A 19,221-nucleotide genomic window follows, 5' to 3' on the forward strand; every position below is an offset into this window, starting at 1 on the left:
TTGACTCACGTATGCAATAGTGTCACTAGCATTCCAATGTCACAGAACCCGGATCGACAAGTCTAGTCACAAACCAAAGTGGCAGTACCGCACAAGGACAGGCATACATGACCCAACAAAGCAGGTGTCGGTCACCAGCGAGTGTAGACGAGTCGTAGCAAGCTACAAGGACTCCATTACATCGCGTGACATTTCCCCAAAGGGGACAGACACAGCAGCTAAGAAGGACACATGCCGGTCAACCAATATGTCCGGAGCAGTAGCGAACTACCAAGGCTCGTTGGATCACAAAGGGGCATTTCCTTGTAAGGAGTGCTACTAAAGTTCACGACTAGGTAATCGAACCCCATACATATCAAGTACGACACACGTACGCATAGCATACCGATATGTATAGATACATTGATGGCATCACAACATAACCATAAACATACAAGCTTTATTTAAGAGGCTCGGAAGAGCCACACATAATATTACACATTAAGGGTCTCACGACCCATAATAGCAGTCATTCAGTTACAAGCCAGTGGAAGAGTTTAAACTGTCCGAGTACAGACAGGGCAACTAGAAGGCACACGGCCTGACTATACTACAGACCCAACCTAGGGCCAGATCGTAGCTGGGACACCAGCTACTCGTCGTCGTCGATGTCTACGAAGAACCCTCCATTAGGGTCATTAGCAACCTCTGCAACATTTATTAAGCAAACATGAGTACGAAGGTACTCAGCAAGACTTTAGGATATCTAACTACTCATGCAAGGTATCAAAATAGTATTGTGGGGTTCATGCGGAAAGCCAGCATCTGACTCGTGGCTAAACAACTTGCATTTTTAAATAATTTTGACAACTTGATTTCTCGCACACGAGTCCACTAACACCACAACAATACACTATCATGGAATCATCCCGTCTCCATACGGAATTGCCGTCCACGACACTCACGCTTATCTTGACAATTTTATGAGTAGCCATTGAAGTTATCTATGAACAACATATGTCTCCAAGTAGTCCATATCCGCGGACGCGGCTATTCGAATAGATCATAACCCTACAGCGGTGTACTTCGACACACACGCTCTCGCCACTTATCGCCATGTGCACGTCATGCACCTCGGCAACCTTCAAGCGGAAGCCCAGCGAGGGAGTCGGCCACGACCGTTAACCACACTAGTACCTAGTCCAGGTTAATCGCCTATCTGAGAGTAACCCGTACGGAAGTCCAGCCGAGGTTTCCACCACGGCCTCAAACAATGTGCGCAGGGTTCCCAAGCCCACCATCCGGGTGCCACTTGGTACACCGTGCCACTGCCTACCGCATCACGGCCCACCTCTCAGGTCAGCACCATGCACGGCCTCCAGCATTACTATAAACACCAGAAACTACTTGCAACTCCTGGACCGAGTACTAAGCGATTAGGCCGAGCGGGGTCATATTTCAGGGCCCAGCATGTGGTAGTATCTAGTCTTGGATTACATACACGGAACTCAGTTCCTAAGGACGGTTCCAATGAAACAACCCGCCATGTACTCCTACACAGCCTTTCACCGGTACCTTTACCAAATCAGGTTCAACACACAACCTTTGCTTACCGAACACATTCTCACAATTCTGTTCATCTCCCAGATGACAGACCATACACAACTCTAAGCATAGCATGCATAGCAGTATAAGACACAACATAGCTCAAGCAACTATCAGGTATGCTAGGTTGCATGGTTCGGCTATTTACTGTGACAAGGCTAGCCCCACCCGTCAGTGGCTTAGGCCAGCCGAGATCCACCGCCGGCGAGGTCGTCCTCGCCGGCGGGGAGCCTCCGGCGACCACCAGAACGGCGGAGGGGCTCGGAAACGGCGCCCAAGGGGCCAAACGCTGCGCGGAGAGCACCAGAAGAACGGCACATCTCCCGCAGCTCCATTTCTGCACTTAGCCGGGGCGGATCTGGCCGGAGATGACGCCGGCGACGAGCTTGGCGGCGGCCAAGGTTCGGGCGTCATCGAGGTCATTGATACAGAGAGAACTACGCACGGTTCTTAGCTCCTACAGCATCTACGCGACGGCCTGAAGCTGCTGGTGCCCTCGGAAGGACGAGCTGATCATCGGAGGGCTACCGGCGACGAGCTGCAGCGACGGATCTTGTCGGGCTCCGGTGGAACTAGGCCTAGAGGAGGGGATCGACTGGGAAATCTTAGGGGAAATGACCGCATGCTCACGGGGAGTGCAGAGCAGAGCTTAGACGGCTCGGGGAAGGGCTGAGGGCCACGAATCGAGCAGAGCTCGCCGACGGCCGAAGGTTGAAGACGACGGTGCCGTGGGCGTTGCAGGGCTCGGGGAAGCTTCGGCTTCTCCAAGGAGGACCAGATTGACGAGGCGGAGCTAACGGCGCACTTAGAGAGGGGATCCTATGGCTAGGGGCACGGGCAGCTCGAGCTTTGCTCGAGCTCCAATGGCGGCAGAAGGAGGGAGGAGAGATCCGAGAGGAGGGGGGATCTGGCGCTAGGAATGGATAGGGTCGGCCACGGGGAGCTTATCCCCGTGCTTGCCAGCGCGAAACGGCGGCCAGGCAGCGAGGGAGCTGCGTGGAGGCGCGCGGCGACGCGGCGGCCACCTCCTGCTCCTACTGGCGAGGAAGGAGACGACAGGAGGAGCTGGGCTGGGCCGGCTAGGCGACAAGTAAGGTTTTCCATTTTTTTCTGTTCTGTTTCTGTTTTAAATACTAAAATTGATTTACCAATTATATTAGCTCCCAAATAAAATGTAAAAGCTATGTTAAGCACCCTAGAATATTTGTTGTAATATTTCCAACCATTTCCAAAGTTTTCAACATTTTTGAAAATTTAAAGTTTCTGATTTCAAATTTAAAACTTGAAACCAGTAGCTTTTTGCATTTATTTAAAATACTTAAAGTGTCAAGAAAATGGTATTCTTCATTGCTCATTTACTTTCATGATTTATCAGAAAGTTTGAACTTTTCTTGAGGCCATTTTGGATTCATTGATTTTAACTAGTTTGAGAATTCCTTTATTTAAAGAAGTGGCTAGGGTTTTTGAGCTTTCCTTCATCACTACCTTTGTTCTTGTTGAAATTTTCTTAGATACAATGCAAAGAAGACATGAGCACAAGACTAACTTGCTTAAGTGTCAGGGATGTGACAAACATGAATGTAGGTGAACTATTTTCAAATCTTGTTGAAGTAATTTTGAATTCAAGTGATCCGAATTTGAACTGGTTGAACTAAAAATTAAATGTAGGTTAACTAGTTTCCAATTTTATTGAAGTAATTTTGAATTCAAGGGAACTGAATTTGAACTAGTTGAACAATAATTCATTAGATGTAAAATTTGATTCAAGTGAACTGAATTTCAAGTGGTTGAACTAAAAATTGAATGTTGGTGAACTATTTTCCAATTTTTTTGAAGTAATTTTGAATTCAAGGGAACCGAATTCTAACTAGTTGAACAAGAATTTATTAGATGTAAAATTCGATTCAAGTGAAATGAATTTGAACTGGTTGAACTAAAAATTTAATGTTGGTGAACTAGTTTCCAATCTTGTTGAACTGATTTTGAATTTAAGGAACTGTATTTGAATTTGATGAACTAGAATTTATTAAAAGTAAAATTTGATTCAAGTGAACTGAATTTGAAGTTGTTTTATTACAATATGAATGTACTTGAACTAGTTTCAAATCTTGTTGAATTAATTTTGAATTCAAGGGAACTGTATTTGAATTTGGTGAGCTAGAATTTATTAGAAGTAAGATTCGATTCAAGTGAACTGAATTTGAAGTTGTTGAACTACAATCTGGATGTAGGTGAACTAGTTTCAAATCTTGTTGAACTAATTTTGAATTCAAGGGAACTGAATTTGAACTGGTTTCAAATCTTTTTGAATTAATTTTGAATTCAAGGGAATTGTATTTGAATTTGTTGAACGAGGATTTATTAGAAGTAAAATTCGATTCAAGTGAATTCAATTTGAAGTTGTTGAACTACAATATGCATGGAGGTGAACTATTTTCGAATCTTGTTGAAGTAATTTTGAATTGAACTGATCTGAATTTGAACTAGTTGAACTAAGAATTAAATGTTGGTGAACTGGTTTCAAATCTTGTTGAACTAATATTGGATACAAGGGAATTTAATTTGAACTAGGTTAACAAGAATTTATTAGATGTAAAATTCAATTCAAGTAAACTGAAGTCGAACTGGTTGAATTAAAAATTTAATGTTGGTGAACTAGTTTCCAATCTTGTTGAACTAATTTTGAATTCAAGGAATTGTATTTGATTTTAATGAACTATAATTTATTAGAAGTAAAATTTGATTGAAGTGAACTGAATTTGAAGTTGTTGAACTACAATATGAATGTAGGTGAACTATTTTCAAATCTTGTTGAAGTAATTTTGAATTCAGCTGATCTGAATTTGAACCGGTTAAACTAAAAATTAAATGTAGGTGAACTAGTTTCCAATTTTTTTGAACTAATTTTGAATTCAAGGGACTTAACTTGAACTAGTTGAACAAGAATTTATTAGATGTAAAATTCGATTCAAGTGAACTGAACTTGAACTGGTTGAACTAAAAATTTATTGTTGGTGCACTAGTTTCTATTTTTTTAAATAATTTTGAATTAAAGGAAACTGAATTTGAACTAGTTGAACAAGAATTTATTAGATGTAAAATTCGATTCAAGTGAACTAAATTTGAACTGGTTGAACTAAAACTTTAATGTTGGTGAACTAGTTTTCAATCCTATTGAACTAATTTTGAATTCAAGAAACTGTATTTGAATTTGATGAACTAAATTTAATATAAGTAAAATTTGATTCAAGTGAACTGAATTTGAAGTTGTTGAATTACAATATGAATGTAGGTGAACTAGTTTCAAATCTTGTTGAACTAATTTTGAATTCAAGGGAACTGTATTTCATTTTAATGAACTAGAATTTATTAGAAGTAAAATTCGATTCAAGTGAACTGAATTTGAAGTTGTTGAACTACAAATTGAATGTAGGTGAACTAGTTTCAAATTATTTTGAATTGAACTGATCTGAATTTGAACTGGTTGAACTAAAAAGTAAATGTTGGTGAACTAGTTTAAAATCTTGTTAAACTAATTTTGAATTCAAGGGAACTGAATTTGAACTAGTTGAACAAGAATTTATTACATGTAAAATTCAAATCAAGTGAACTGAATTTGAACTGGTTGAACTAAAAATTTAATTTTGGTAAACTAGTTTCCAATCTTGTTGAACTAACTTTGAATTCAAGGGAACTATATTCGATTTTGATGAACTAGAATTTATTAGAAGTAAAATTCGATTCAAGTGAACTGAATTTGAAGTTGTTGAACTACAATTTCAATGTAGATGAATTAGTTTCAAATCTTGTTGAACTAATTTTGGATTCAAGGGAATTGTATTTGAGTATGTTGACCTAGAATTTAATAAAAGTTAAATTCAATTCAAGTGAACTGAATTTGAAGTTGTTGAACTATAATATGAATGTAGGTGAACTACTTCAAGTCGTGTTGAACTAATTTTGAATTCAATTGAACTAAATTTAAACTGGTTGAATAAAAATTAAATGTTGGTGAACTAGTTTCCAATTTTGTTGAACTAATTTTGAATTCAAGGAAACTGAATTTGAGCTAGTTGAACAAGAATTTATTAGATGTAAAATCGGATTCAAGTGAACTGAATTTGAACTAATTGAATAAACTGAATTTGATTATTGTGAACTGAATTTGAAGTTGTTGAACTACAAATTGAATGTAGGTGAACTAGTTTCAAATCTTGTTGAACTAGTTTTGAATTCAAGGTGACTGAATTAGAACTAGTTGAACTAGAATTTATTTCAATTTGTTGAACTAGAATTCAAGATGTTCGATGCAAGTAATTTGTTAAACTAGTTTAATTCGTTTTCAATGAATTCAAGAGAACTATATTTTAATTTGTTGAACTAAAATTTATTAGAAGCGAAATTCCTTTAAAGTAATTTTGAATTTGTACTTAAAAGATATCAAACTAAAATATTAAACTAATCAGTTCGAAGAAAGATTGAAATTTTGCATTGTAATTTTTTTTGAATTGGAACTAAAAACATCATGAGCATGAGGAATTTGTGTGTGCCAAGTTTCGAGAAAATGGCGTTGGTACATCGAAGCCAAATGTTGCACAACTATACTATTAGTAGAATATAAAGCTTGTAAAACTTTTGAGATCCTAAAACTAGAAACTTGACTTTTGCTTGTTAAATATTTTTCAAATTTTTCTATTGTTATTCTAACATAAATCTGTTAGAAAATTTAGATGCTCAAAAAATTATTTTCAGTTTCTATATTTTGCTAAACACATTAATGTTTTACATTTGAAAGATATTCACCTTGCAAATTGAAAATAGGGCAAAACTTGTGAGTAAAAAATATAAGATACATAAGGTCTACTCTAAAATATGCATAGGTGTGCCAAAAAAATTTGTTGTTATCCAGTGGACATGTTACAAGGCACAAAATATAAGCACCAAAAAATATGATAAATATCCCCAATAACAAAAGAAAGATATTAATTTGGTCTCCTCCAAATATTTTTCCTTGATAGTGGTCCAACAATAGTCACAAAAGAAAATTGTGTAGTAGTTGTACGAGTATGTGCTAACATAGTATTACACATGAAAATAATAAAACTCCATACTAGCCCACATTAAGAAAGGTTGTTCGTAGCAGAAATTGGTATTCTATTACACATTGACAATTGTAAGATGAGGAATCCTAAGATCAGAAGCTTGGTGGCAGATCTTCTTTCAACTGGTTCAAGGTACTTTTGAATAATTTGAATGCAGAGATCATTCTACACTTTGGTATGTTCTCCTACATACAAAACAGAATGTATAAATAATATTAATATAGAGGGAAAAATTGAGAAGTAAAACATAAGGTATACAAAATGTATACATAAGTTGACAAAACAGAAGATATACGGAAGTTTGCTATGTTATTTATTAGTTAACTGCGGAAACTATTTCAAAATAGAAGTGCAGAAAACTACAGAAACAAAAGAGGAGTAGTATATAGAAGTTGACAAAACATAAGGTATACAGTAGTTTGTTATGTTATTTTTAGTTAACTGCGGAAACAACTTCAAGAAAGAAATGCAGGAACTACAGAAACTGCATCAAGAAAAGAGGAGTAGGAACTAAACATAAATACATGATAAATATCTTCTTTTCAATTTATCGGTCACATAAAACCAATTCAAATAAAGAGGAGTATGAGTCTTCCAAATTTTCATTTTGAAACATAAATTTATCTCAATTCTATTGATATATAGTATTATATTTGATACAAGAAAATACAATATATATGTGGCACAAAATAGAATTCAAACAGTTTTTAAGAAAGTACCGCACTAAAAAACTTCATTGATTTGCCTTCAAAGTTTTCCATGTGTAATGGCAAATAGTGGCTTGAATCATGCTTGTATATAGAAAAAGAAAACATGAAGAAGAGGAAGACTTAGACAAAATGTAGTATTCTAAAGGAGCAAACTGCCATCCTAGACAAGTTTTTTTAACAAACAGACCTAAACAAAACAGTTATCAGTTCATTGCTACTAGAACATAAAAGAAAAATAAATCTAGAAACAAAGCATTGCTTGCAAAAAATATAGCTCTCGACACCTAGCAAAAGGAAATAAGAACAACAAAGAAAAAAATATAGCTCTCGACACCTAGCAAAAAATAAATCTCGGCCATGTTCTATGGCGTGTACTTCATGTCATTAATAGCAAAAGGAAACAAGAACAACAGAGAGAAAAATTGAACTCGGAATGAAGAAAACAAAAAGGAAATAAGAAAAAAACTTACATCAGGCATTTTGTTGGGTATGGACCAGTATCTTCAAGCTTGAAAATAAACACATTCTCGAAAGGTTTCTTACTAATCTTACAAAGCATGTTAAAGTTTGAAGCGTGTTTAAAAATATAAATATAAATAATAGTTAGAAGGTTTAAATTGAGCTTGAGCATGATTTTAATTTGTTTCTAATGAATTCAATTGATATTCTGACTAAAAGAAGTTCTTACCAAGTTGTGAACAAGTTCTCCTTCAACAGTTTCTGAGATAGTGCCACAAGGATAAAAAAATGTGAGTTCTCTCGAAAAGAAAACTAATGCAGAGTATATCCAATTGCTTGATTTTATAGTAGGAAAGAATAACTGTTGAAAGAAAAAGCAAAATAAGAATGAATAATGAAAAATAACAGAAACTTAATGCCAAAAACAATATAAGTTTTAACAGATATTTACCAAGTCGTGTTTCCAGAGGGTTTCATATGAATTAATTCTGTCAAATTCTCTTATGCAGCTAACTGGATCAAATGTTTTAGGAGTAACCAACAATTTATTCTATCGCCATTCAGATAAAAGATAAGAGAAATTGACTCAGTTTACAACTTAAAAGAAGAAGAAGTGACAAGAGTAGCAGAAAGGAAGTTGGAAGATACTCAAAGTGAAATAGGAAGTGAAACAATATTTCTTGATAAAAGGTTTTACGTTAGAGTTCATCTTTGATTCAAAGTTCACAAGTTGAATAAACGAGTTCATAACTTCATCCACAGTTTCTCATAGCTAACAGGAAAACAAGGAATGTCCACAAAAATAGTGTTGCAAAGAATAAACAATGGTAACTATAGGGACATAAAAAAGTTTTCCAAAAGAGTGCTGCAAAAAATAAAAAAAGGTAACTATAGATTCAAATTCAATACTGCTTTTAGGAAAAAGTTATAAATAGAATTGCAACGATACTGTTAAGATTAAAACCATATGTGGTCTATAATTAAAAATGCATGGACACTCAAATTGATTTTGGATACCAATGCACGAATTGATTGAAATAACAAGTTTAATTCAAACGAAGTTAAGATGTTCATTTCCATATTCTCATTAAGTTGATATTTGTATAAGAAATATTTCTTAGCTAATCAGTTGTGTATGGAGAGTGCTGCGGTAACAGAACATATATCAAAAAATTATGAGTATTAAAAATATAGTTACTAAATTAGAGAATTTACTATGTTTCGTAGAAAGGCTTCCTCAAGAATTTTGAAAAAAAAACTCATCAACATCACGAGATTGAACTTTAGGTGCTCTCTTTTTCCTATTCTTCTTTTCAACTCTATTAGGACATGTGCTTGTTCCAGCTTCTGCATCAATGATTGTAGAAAAGTCCACACAAAAGTAATTGAAAAAGGATGAAAAGGAAATAATCAATTGAGTTTAAAAAGAAAGATATTAACAAGAACACTGACCTTGTTGCTTAGAAAATTCCAAGGGCATTTGAATTTGAACACTTGCATCACATTCGTATGTTGTTTTGTCTTCTTTTGTAGCAAAAACAGGAGAGAAACATCTTCAATTATGATGGGTGTTCCTTGGAAGCACTTGACTCTATATTTTCTAGAAGAAGAGCTCTTCATTATAAAACTCCTATTTTCATTAATTCCACATGAAAAATTCTCAGGAGTACTTGGAGGTGATCGATTCTTTTCTTCCGGCTAGGAAAGGTAGAAGACTTGTTGTTCAAGCAACAAAAGTAAGAAGCAACAGAAAAAAGCAGAAAATTAAAACAAACCTTAGGTTGTGAACTAGTAGCTTCATCAAGAGATTATATATTCAGAACTGAAGGATGAAAAGGAATGATTGGTGTCTTGTAAGCAGAATTCAGGCCAAAATTGTTCTCGATGGAAGGAAAAACATGTAAAAAGTGTAGTGAATTGAACATTAGTTGAACATTGGTATATCTTTTGAGCTTTTCAAATTTTGGTTAAATTCAATACAACTCACTCAACTAAGTTTTTTGTATGGATAAAATTGAAAATAAAATGAAAAAAGAAATAATTGAATAAACAATAGTTAATTAAAACAATAAAAATATAGGGTACCTTAACATCAACAATGTTTTCAACCTTTGGTATTGTTGGCTCTTCCTTAGTAGTTTCTTCCACACGAGCCTATATTTTCATTTTACTTCGTAAATAACAAATCTTCGGAATTACTGCAGAACAAATTTGCTTTAAATGATGAACAATATTGTACGAGGGGGAAAATATTCAAATTTACTTGTTTCTTGGAATGAGGATCTGGCTTCACATTGCCATCTAAGTCAACATTCATGGCATTAATGACCTAAAAGTGACATTATCTATAAATATTAAACTATAGTGCAAAAAAACAAGAGACTAGTTGAAAATCATGTATTCAATGAAATCTGAATGAAGAAAAAGACATACCTCCACATGAGGAACTGAAAGAAACTCGGAAGGATTAACAGGAGCATTGTTCACAAGCCCAACATTAGCATAGGGTGTTTGAGATATGTCTCGAAGCTACAAATGAAAGAAGAATGAACAATGAAAAAATACCGGAGCTGAAAATATAAGTAAACACATGAAATATATTATACGATGCTTACTGATAGAACTGCAAAAGCTTTCTTAGACTCATAATTCATATCGACCAATGCAAGATACTGGAAATCATCATTCTTAATATGAGTTATCCGAGGAAGAGAATAATCCACAGTTGATTGATGATTCTCAATAACATCAAAATCAACAAAATACAGATAAATGATCTGGCATTCCAAAATAAAAACTCAATCAGTCAAAAAATATATAGAAAAAATGAAAATTGAGATAAAAAAAACTAAAAATTGGAATATGGGAAAAACTTACTCCCCAAATAGGAAGGAATCCCCCAATATGAGAAGGCTTGTTCATTTTACTTCGTAAATAACAAATCTTCGGAATTACTGCAGAACAAATTTGCTTTAAATGATGAACAATATTGTACGAGGGGGAAAATATTCAAATTTACTTGTTTCTTGGAATGAGGATCTGGCTTCACATTGCCATCTAAGTCAACATTCATGGCATTAATGACCTAAAAGTGACATTATCTATAAATATTAAACTATAGTGCAAAAAAACAAGAGACTAGTTGAAAATCATGTATTCAATGAAATCTGAATGAAGAAAAAGACATACCTCCACATGAGGAACTGAAAGAAACTCGGAAGGATTAACAGGAGCATTGTTCACAAGCCCAACATTAGCATAGGGTGTTTGAGATATGTCTCGAAGCTACAAATGAAAGAAGAATGAACAATGAAAAAATACCGGAGCTGAAAATATAAGTAAACACATGAAATATATTATACGATGCTTACTGATAGAACTGCAAAAGCTTTCTTAGACTCATAATTCATATCGACCAATGCAAGATACTGGAAATCATCATTCTTAATATGAGTTATCCGAGGAAGAGAATAATCCACAGTTGATTGATGATTCTCAATAACATCAAAATCAACAAAATACAGATAAATGATCTGGCATTCCAAAATAAAAACTCAATCAGTCAAAAAATATATAGAAAAAATGAAAATTGAGATAAAAAAAACTAAAAATTGGAATATGGGAAAAACTTACTCCCCAAATAGGAAGGAATCCCCCAATATGAGAAGGCTTGTTCATTTCCTCAACACTTGGTCTGTTCATTATAATTTAAAAATGACGCTCTGATTCCTCATGCATAAAATCGAGTGCCAATTGTCCAAAGTCAAGTGTAGGAATGAGAGAAACATCTCTTAGAGAATATATGAACTTCATGTTACCAAAGCAGTCTGATGCAGGGCAGAGAATAGTTGATATGAAATAAAAAGTGAAGGTTCTGATAAAACCATCTTCAGTTTTATCACCAAGCATAACCTCTTATATTTTACTTATTGGCATCTTGTTACGGTGATCAATGTACTTGCTTCTTAACTCTCAAACTTCTGATTTCACTTGAGGATCATCACTGCGAAAAACAAAAGGCAAAGTGCCACCAGGGAAATTGAATATTTTGTCCACCATATCTTTTGTGGTCTTGATAACTTTGTTCTTGTGCTTGAAATAGGGCTCTACATTACCAAAAATGTGCTGATCTAACCACTCAAGTAAATTCATTGGAATTATAAGGTGGTATGGCATATGAAGGAGGGCTTCCATTTTATATTTGCTAATATGACCTAACTGAACACCACTAAAATGTTTGACAGCTTTTTTGAAATGCATGGTTGACAGGCGGAAAATATAAGTAGGATTGCATAACTTCCTGGGAAACACTCTTGCTGGAAAAAAACAAATAACAAGAAAATAAGATGCTAGAAAAAGAATAATTTCTACATCTGGTAAGAACAAGTAATAATTTCTAGATTAATGTCACTTTCAAACGATTAAACCACCTCCAGTAAAGAATAAAGTAGACAGAAATTATGATATTTATAAGAATTGCTATACAAACATGCTGAAAAATTCAAAATTCTACAGGTGGTGTCTTACAGTAAGAATAAACAAACCACCTTGGTAATTACGAAGACATCATGGGGGATATTCAGAAGGTTCATCCCCTCCTAAATCTTCTTGTTGCCCAATCCCACTACCTTCTTGAGCTGCAAATTCATGTGGCATTTGAAAAACATAAATTACAATCTTCTAAACAATAACTAATACGCAGAAATGAACAACAACTATTGAAAATTTTCAAATAGCACAGTAAGCAGTAATTCCTGTAAAAGTGATAGGCTGCAGTTGAAAAACAATAAAAATAATATTTAAAACAACAAATTCTACACAAAGAAATGGTGAAATACTAACTACAATTTCCTGCAAATTCAAGTTGTAGTAAAAAGAAATAAATGACCATCTACTAAACAACAACAAGTTTACAAAAGAACAATAACTATTTAAATTAAAAGACACTGAAGACTGGAGAAAAATTGGACATGACCTTGCGATGACACTGAAGACTGGAGAAAAAGTAATTAAAAACCAAGGACTTAACAAAGACATAGAAAGATGACAACAACAATTTAAATTAAGAACAACAATTTAGCCTGCAGTGAAGGAATATGGCAAAATATTTTCTGAATAGCTAACAAAAGTAGTCTACTTGGATTATCAACACAAGTGTGAGAGCTTATGGCTACAATTCAATTGCAGTCAATTTTAGAGAAAAAAGGAATCTGGCCCTGTTTCATAGAAAGCAAACTATAATCTCGGTACAAAATGAGACACATTGACTGATTTATAGCCTGGTACACTTGAAATTGAGCGACAAAGCAAAACAAAACATGGAAATGAAAAAGAAATCAACCTTGCAAGAGAAAGTGTCCAACTTTGGTGCATCTTTGTTTATAACTTCCGAAAGGAAGGATAGAATGATCATAATAATTACTGCAATATGAATAGATACTACAATGCGCCATGGACGAAATATGAGAACTTGTAAACAGAAATTATGAGTAACAAAGAAAATGATGAAGCTGAAGAAAAAAGATGAGAATTAAAAGGCTAAAAATTGAATAAGAAAGAAAGGTTGAAGACAAAAAGAAGTCCAAGTAGCCTATAAAATACTGAGATGAATGGACCTGACTACGAAAAAAGGTTATATGTAAAAATAGCAGACATAACAAGCCATTGCCATGCAAGAGTTCATTGAATGAAGACAGATACTGGTAAGACTGAGCAATGATGCTCACAGAGTAAGGGACAGAAATAATAGAGAGACTGTAAGCAAAACATAGTTTCCAAACCTTCTTCTAATTTCAGTACACACAACTACTAAGATTGGCAAGCAAAGCAAAACCAAACCATGTAAATAGTGGTGCTGTTCATTCATGAATCAAACACAAAATGATTGAAATATTACACGAAAAAAAACTAATCTCTTAACATATATACTACTAATACTAATCTCTAAACAATAATACTTGAGCATGCTATTTCCACAATCTATCCAGCAAACGCTAAACAAACATACTTGCACTATTGAACAATGAGCATTATAACATGCTATTGAACATGCTAGAATAAGACAGATATAACTGAACACCAAATACTGATAGAATGGACAATGTTGCATGCTCACAGAAAAAGGAAGACAGCAATCTCTGAACAATGTCTGGAATTTAACATAACTTCTGAACCTTCTTGTGATCTCAATACACAAATTTAACATGATTGGCAAGCAAAACAGTTTAAAAATCATAGGTTCCAAAGCTTTTTTTCATGCATCAAACACGGAGTGAAATGACTAATGGAATAAAGTAATCTAAGAAGAAATATCACAGTAATCTCTGAACAATCGTACTTAAAAAAGTGTCGGGACCCCGATCCTAAGCCATAGGAATCCAACCTGCAACACATTGCATCCCTTTGCGGTCTCACGCACGGTTATCCCCACGCCTGCCACCTTACATTAGCCGGGACCTTTTGCGCCTTTTGACTCACATATGCATTAATGCCGCTAGCATTCCAATGTCAAAGAACCCGGGTCAACATATCTAGTCATAAACTCAAGTGGCTCTACTGTACAGAGAGAGGCATACATAACCCAGCAAAGCAGGTGTCGATCAACAGCGAGTGTAGACGAGTCATTGCAAGCTACAAGGACTCCATTACACCGCGTGACATTTCCCCAAAGGGACAGACACATCAACTAAGAAGGATACATGCCAGTCAACCAATGTGTCCGGAGCAGTAGCGAACTACCAAGGCTCGATGGAATCACAAAGGGGCATTTCTCCGTATAGAGAGCTACTAAGGCATACGACTAGGTGTCGAATCCCATACATATCACAGTGCATCACACGTACACATGACATACTAGATATGCATAGATACGATAACGGCATCACAACATAACCATACAACATCACAACATTTATTCAGAAGACTCGGAAGAGTCTTGCATAATATGTTCATACAAGCAGGGGTCACACAACCCGACACTCAAAGTCATACAAACAAGTCATACAAACCAACGGAAGCATAAAAGATGCTGAGTACAGACAAATGAAAGGATAAGGCATAAAGCCTGACTATCTACAGATCCCTTCTGAAAGGGGCCAGGTCATAGCTGGGACACCAGCTACTCATCATCATCGATGTCTAGAAATAACCCACCTGTTGGCTCGTGGGTATCCTCTGCAACAATTATTAAGCAAACATGAGTACAAAAGTACTCAGCAAGACTTTAGAACAGATCTATCTACTCCGGCTCGGGTATCAGTAAAGGGGTTGTGGTGGTTCATGCAGCAAGCCCGCTTTTACTGTTGGCTAGGCTAAACTACAATTTTAAATAGTTTTAACAACTTTGCTTTCTCGCACACGAGTCCACTAACTCCACAACAATCCACCATCATGGAATCATTCTCGTCTTCCTACGGAAATGCCATCCATGACATTCACACTTATCTTGATACTTTTATGAGTAGCCATTAAAGTTATCTATGAACAACATATGTCTCCAAGTAGTCCATATCCGCGGACGCGGCTATTCAAATAGATCATAACCCTGCAGGGATGTACTTCTTCACACACGCTCTCGCCAATTATCGCCATGTGCACGTCAGGCACCTCGGCAACCTTCAAGCGGAAGCCCAGCGAGGGAGTCGGTCACGACCGTTAATCACATTATTACCTAGTTCGGGTTTATCGCCTATTTGAGGGTAACCCGCACGGAAGTCCGGCCGAGGTTTCCGCCACAGCCCCAAACGATGTGTGCAGGGTTCCCAAGCCCATCATCTGGGTGCCACTTGGTACACCGTGCCACTGCCTACCGCATCATAGCCCACCTCTAAGGTCAGCACTATGCACGGCCTCCAGCATAACTATAAACACCAGAAACTACTTGTGACTCCTGGATCGAGTACTAGGCGGTTAATAAGTTGAGCGGGATCATATTTCAGGGCCCAGCATGTGGTAGTATCTCGTCTTGGATTACATACAGAGAACTCAGTTCCTAAGGACGGTTCCAATGAAGCAACCCGCCATGTACTCCTACATAGCCTTTCATCGGTACCTTTACCAAATCAGGTTCCACACTTATTCTTTGTCACTAGAACACATTCATCCATTCCTGTTCATCACCCAGATGAAACAGACCTGACACAACTTCTAGGCATAGCAAGCATAGCAGGAATAAACACATCACAGCTCAAGCATCTACCAGGTATGCTAGGTTGCATGGTTTGACTATTTACTGTGACAATGACATGTCATGTAAAGGAATAGGTTCCGCTACCGAAGTAAAGCATTTGAAATAGTTTGTCCTAATGCAATAAGTGGGAGCAGGAGCAAGAACATGGGATGATATCGGGATGATCAAAAGGGTGCTTGCCTTGTTGCTCAGTAGAGGGGTAATATCCGTGAGTCGGATATTCGGACGTATCCGGAGGAGTAATAACAACATTCAATTGATAGCAATCATATGCAATAATCATTATGCATGAACATGGCATGAACTGAATTGTAGCATGGGTTAAAGTGGCTATCAAACTTATAGGATGATCCTGATTTGAGTTCAAATTCAAGTATTAATTGAATTAACATATTTATCATTATCATTTAATTCATTTGACCTTATGTTATTTCATAAATTTGTTTTTCATGCATGACAGTAGCACCATTGTGTTCATTGAATTTTTTTGATCAATTTGCATATATTATTTGTCAAATTTGGAGTTATAATCAATTTTCTATGAATTTCCAAAGTTTTGCACTTATTCTGGAATTTTATTAAATCAGAAATAGTATTTATTGCGTCATTATGACATCATCATGGTCAACTGGGGCTGGCCAGGTCAAACCTGACTAGAAGGGCCCACTGGTCAGTGGCTCGGGGCTAATCCCGCGCTGACCAGAGGCTAAGTGGGGTTTGACCCACTCTGGGGCCCACTGGTTAGTGGCACTAGGGGGGGGACTAGGTCCTAATGACCCCTCCACGTCGGCCCCACCGGAATCTCGCCAGCGGCGACCAAATCCACGGCGGATCCTCGCCGAAGTTGCTCTAGATTGCGCTGCAGGCCTCAGACTAGGAATCTGAGGGCACTGGGATGAAGCCCAGGCTCGACCCCATCTAACAGAGGCATCGGGAAGGGCTGAGGGAGGTCGGAGGGCAGCGACGACGAGCCACGGCGGCGGCCGGAGCTCGGCTCGATGACTACGGGGCTAGAGCGTAGGAAAGAGAGGGGTAGATGGGGGAAACACTCCGGATCTCACTGCGGTGTCGAGGGGAGGCTCAGGCTGCTCGGGGAGGCACTGGATCCGACGAATTGACGGCGGCTTGCCGGCGGCCGAAGGTGGAATACGACGGTGACGAGGGTGAAGCAGGGCTCGGGGGCTCTTCTCCTTCAGTGGGGACATCATACTCGTCGAGGCGGAGTAGATGGCGCACTCAGAGGCGAGAGAGGACGGCCGGAGCGATGGCTAACTCAAGCTCGAGCTCGCGCCAATGGCCGCAGAGAGAGAGAGACGCAGGGGGCGAGTGAGGAGGGGGAGAGGATGGGAATGGGTCTGGGGAGGCTTATCCTCTGTCTCCAGCGCATCAGGGGAACCAGGCACGCACGTAAGTGCGTGGTCGCGCCGAGAGAAGCGGCGGCCACCTCCTGCTCCGACTGGCGAAGGAGGAAGAAGACAAGGCGTTCCTGGGCTGGGCCAAGGTGAGCGTCAGGTAACCTTTTTCATTTTTCTTTCTTTTTCAGTTTCTGTTTTATCTTTTGTGACTTAGTTTATTTTATTTCTGGCTCCAAACTATTTCTAAAATAGTTTGAATGAACTGGGGTGTTATTTGGAATATTTCCAAACCTAGATAAAGTTTTTAACATTTTATGAGAATATGAATTATTTGAAATCAAATATATAATTGATTTGAGTGACTTTTATGTTTAAAATAAAATGCTAAAAGAATTTTGAAAGTATATTTCACCCCTGATATTTTGTTTCCAGTAAATATGAGAAAAGATGAACTTTTATGATGGCCATTTTGGGTTCATTGATTTGTCACCAAGTTTGAATTGTTTTGAAAATAGAGTTGCTAGGGTTTGCTTTTGTTTTCATTTCTTTGCTTTTGACTTCATTTCATTTTCTTGGATGCAATGAAAAAGACATTAGCACAATCTTGCTAAACTATATTAGGGATTCAGGGATGTGACAGAAAGTTATTTCCACAATGAACCAAATGAATAATCCAGGCAGACCAAACAGTAACATTGAACAATGAACGATCTAGCCTTGACAACGAGAGGAGCACGCCCTTAGATGGACACACAGACAAACTAGACAACTGACTCCGCACGAGATGAAAAACAATCAGCAGTTTTGTTCCATCCAATACATAAAGATAGATCAGCCTGTCCACATCAGACAACACGAGAAGATAACTTCGAACAAACAACACTCCACCAGCAATACTTCTCGAACCAAGCTCTCATCATGGATTCTTCTTCCTAGGGGAATCATGGGGAACACTAAGGAGACATATGCTAAGAACAAGAGACATAATATAACACTACAAACAACTAGATCCACACCAACCAAAAGCAAAAAACTGAAATCAGGAAAAACAGGATTAAGGTTGCCATCAACAAGGAGGAGAACGAACGAGTCGAACCCATCAACGAGGAGGAGGACGCGCGAGTCGGGGATGCGAGAGTTGCCAGATTCGCCTGATTCGCTAGAAAGGGAGGGGAACGGACGAACGGAGCAAAACGGATTTGCCGGAGGAAGGAAGAATCGTCGGAATCGCCTCTAGATAAAGGAGGCGAGGGGAACGGAGGAAGGAAACGAGAAACAATGACCGAGATTGAGGAAGGAAGCGGTGATATGGGCCGGCCCAGTAATAGCCGCTGCAGGCACCGGTTTGGAGAATAACGAAGGAACCGGCACGTGCAGCGTCAAATAGGAAACGCCCCGATCTAGGTCGAAGTCGAGTGAGGTGAGCGCCCGCAAGGTCGTACCCTTCCCCCGGTCATCTTATACTACTCAGTGCCCAACAGATTCGACCCAACGTGCTTATTTTGTTCTATGAATTTCCTATTTTCCAGGAGATTGGCAGAATTGTACAAAAACCCTCAAACTTCATGGATATAATAACCCACCAATCGTGCATTAGATGAAAATGATCTATATATGTAACTTAATGAGAAAAATGTGTATATTAATAGGGTCCACTTTATTTTGTTTTTTAACAATATTAAAATTGTGTTTTGAGCAGAACAATACCAAATTCAGACATCACATATGGGGTCAATTTGGAATCGCTATATATTATTTTTGGCCTCATTTAAAATGCCTAGATAGGGTAGTTTACTTTTATTTTACCTCTTGCCATGATAAAC

The 19,221-nt window shown here is 37.4% G+C and overlaps 1 protein-coding gene across 12 annotated transcripts; it reads right to left on the reverse strand.

Moving 5' to 3' along the window:
- Positions 1 to 6,562: 6,562 nt before the first annotated feature.
- LOC123401427 lies at positions 6,563 to 18,760 on the reverse strand. 12 transcript variants are annotated; one of them, XM_045095232.1, is made up of 16 exons: positions 18,495 to 18,736; positions 12,403 to 12,492; positions 11,489 to 11,549; positions 11,227 to 11,388; positions 11,045 to 11,140; positions 10,875 to 10,940; positions 10,733 to 10,809; positions 10,471 to 10,632; positions 10,289 to 10,384; positions 10,119 to 10,184; positions 9,941 to 10,009; positions 9,308 to 9,553; positions 9,071 to 9,202; positions 8,085 to 8,216; positions 7,406 to 7,477; positions 6,563 to 6,871 (listed from the first exon to the last, which is right to left on the reverse strand). In XM_045095232.1, the coding sequence occupies exons 7-16, from the start codon at positions 10,775 to 10,777 to the stop codon at positions 6,779 to 6,781; spliced, it is 1,113 nt and encodes a 370-aa protein (XP_044951167.1). In that variant the 5' UTR covers positions 10,778 to 10,809; positions 10,875 to 10,940; positions 11,045 to 11,140; positions 11,227 to 11,388; positions 11,489 to 11,549; positions 12,403 to 12,492; positions 18,495 to 18,736; the 3' UTR covers positions 6,563 to 6,778. The 12 variants fall into 12 exon arrangements, with proteins under 12 accessions (XP_044951167.1, XP_044951166.1, XP_044951161.1 ...); XM_045095231.1 differs by having other exon boundaries at positions 11,489 to 11,577; XM_045095226.1 differs by having other exon boundaries at positions 11,489 to 11,858.
- Between the last annotated feature and the right edge of the window lie 461 nt (positions 18,761 to 19,221).

Source organism: Hordeum vulgare, chromosome 6H, assembly GCF_904849725.1.
Source record: "Hordeum vulgare subsp. vulgare chromosome 6H, MorexV3_pseudomolecules_assembly, whole genome shotgun sequence".
Classification (NCBI taxonomy): Eukaryota; Viridiplantae; Streptophyta; class Magnoliopsida; order Poales; family Poaceae; genus Hordeum; species Hordeum vulgare.